The sequence below is a fragment of the Berghia stephanieae genome, chromosome 10, assembly GCF_034508935.2.
Source record: "Berghia stephanieae isolate SIO BIC M18660-M18661 chromosome 10, UCSD_Bste_1.3, whole genome shotgun sequence".
Classification (NCBI taxonomy): Eukaryota; Metazoa; Mollusca; class Gastropoda; order Nudibranchia; family Aeolidiidae; genus Berghia; species Berghia stephanieae.
In genome coordinates this window covers 35,020,993-35,023,390 of record NC_088369.1, presented here as the reverse complement: position 1 = coordinate 35,023,390, position 2,398 = coordinate 35,020,993, and the positions used below count along the sequence as shown (strand labels likewise).

At 31.1% G+C, this 2,398-nt stretch overlaps 1 protein-coding gene across 2 annotated transcripts in view; it reads right to left on the bottom strand.

Moving 5' to 3' along the window:
- Positions 1–253: 253 nt before the first annotated feature.
- Positions 254–2,398, bottom strand: part of LOC144981040 (uncharacterized) — a 26,922-nt gene continuing 24,777 nt past the window's right edge. For both annotated transcript variants that reach the window (XM_078929128.1, XM_078929127.1), the window contains exon 4: positions 254–2,398. This exon is cut by the window's right edge and continues 728 nt beyond it. In XM_078929128.1, coding sequence (XP_078785254.1) covers positions 2,021–2,398 — 378 coding nt within the window. In that variant the 3' untranslated portion in view covers positions 254–2,020.

Here is a 2,398-nt window from a genome sequence, read left to right as displayed (position 1 = left end):
TGTTAACGGCCTGGTACTCATTTTACACACGAGTACGGTGAGTGAAGAGCCTTTTCCAAGGACTCAACTATGCGCCGAGTGAGGTTCCAACCCGATCTGAATGTGAATGTCATACAACTAGACCAGATAACCGCACGAACACATTTATTGACCAAAAAAAAAAAAAACCGTTGAGACTGTTTCAGGTTTCAATAAATTGTATTGAAGTGACGCTCAATTTAATCTAAAGCTTCAGACATAAAAGGGTTTCAAAAAAAAATCAGGGAGAAGGAATGGAAGAATTCTTAGAATGTTTATATGAATAAGTATTTATTACATGTCGGGTGACATTTTATTCTAAAGGTATTCGAAGTGCAATAAAAGAAATATTGCCAGAATTGTTTTTAAAATGTTTCATTTTAGTTTACGGTAGAGATCATTTAAAGGTTTTTAGAACCTATTGGCTCTTTAACGATACGATACAAGACTAACTGTATGGCTACAAAAAGAAAGAAGAACAAACAAAATCTGGATAAAAAAAAAGAAATGAAGAAGGAAATAACTGATTGAGAGAAGAAGAAAAATCCCAATTACGTTGTCAAATTGACTGTAATCATTCTAATCGCCAATGGGAGATGATTTAAGTAATTTGTTTATCATCACAATCACCAATTTACTGATCAACCTTTCCCGCGGATCAAGTTATACAATTCAATTCAACCAAATAACAGCCTAGAACAAATTAAGCTTATAAATTATTTTCATTGAATTAATCCACTGTTTTGTGGCCTTGAGTCAAGGACAAATGAAATGTGATACTGTCTGCTGATTATCACTATTGTTTCTATTATTATTATTATTATTATTATTATTATTATTATTATTATTATTATTATTATTATTATTATTATTATTATTATTATTATTATTATTATTATTATTATTAATATCATTATTATTATTATTAATATCATTATTATTATCATTATTGTTGTTGTTGTTATTATTATTATAATTATTATTATTATTATTATTATTATTATTATCATTATTATCATTATTATTATTGCTATCATTAATATTATTATTATTATTATTATCATCATCATCATCATCATCATCATCATCATCATCATCATCATCATCATCATCACCATCATCATCATCATCATTATTATTATTATTATCGTGTCATCATTATTTGTGTTGCAATTTTTATCATAATTTAATATCATGTTCCCCGTTCAATGTTTATTAGTAAGTACTAGAGTGACGACAAGGCTGATATTGATGAAATACGCCTCAAAATGGTATTATGTCGGGGTGATTTAAATGCAGAAAAATTATATTTAATTGCCAAAACGTCAAACTAAGGAGATTCGTTAATATATATTTCATTTATTTAGAACAATTGACAGTCTTTCAACGTGATAAAATCTGAAATATTAAATGACTGATTGAAAATCACTTTTTCGCATCGACCTCACCCCGACAAAGTGCTATTTTGACACGATTGGTCACATTATATGGACAGGCAACAATTCCTAGCAATATAAATCATAGAAGAATTTACCATATGTATCTATATGATCTTCCTACGTACAAAGCTGACATGAAAATGAATGATTACGACCGATGACGTAAAACTGTTCAGAAATAAGATGAAGAGGACAATGAAACTGCAACCTAGTTGGATTAATGTGTTTTGAATGGAGGCAAAACAATCACTTGTCAATTTCTGGTAACAGATGAGTTCTCACAAATTCTATGGAATGCCTCATTTCATGATGGCACCCATCCAGCAATCTAAACATTATAGTCTCCCAGTCGTAGATTACAATATTATGTAGTATCAAAGGAGTCCTGAAAATAATCAGGTTTTTTTTAAAAATATCTACATTAAGAGGAAACATTATATTTAGAATACGAAACTTCCAGAACCGTTAAATATAATATTTGAACCACGGTGTTTGTTTCGAGTATTTTGTTGTCTTGATTTTGCTGTGGTGAAAGTAAAATCAGATATATAATATCACAAATTTCATTCAACAAGTTTCTGCTCTTTTTTCTTAATCAAATCAAGAGCATCTTCGTATGAAGGCAGCTCTGATAAAGTAATAACTGAACCGTTTGATAAATTGGAATAAACCCGTTGGAGGGTTGGAACCTCTTGGTTGGTAGAGTGATGAATGATTTGATCTCCCTCGCTGCTGAATCCTCCATTATCGAATCCCGAGGAACTAATGCTTCGACCCCTCGAAGTAGAAATGGCCACTGTCCTGTGACATGCACACGGGCATGGATGGGATATAACATTTGAAATAACAGGGGTGCTGAGCGCTGTGAGGAGGATTTCTTCTCTTGGAATGTTCGATGAAGGATTAAGTTCTGAAGTATTAGTGGAGTCAATTTGCGTAGA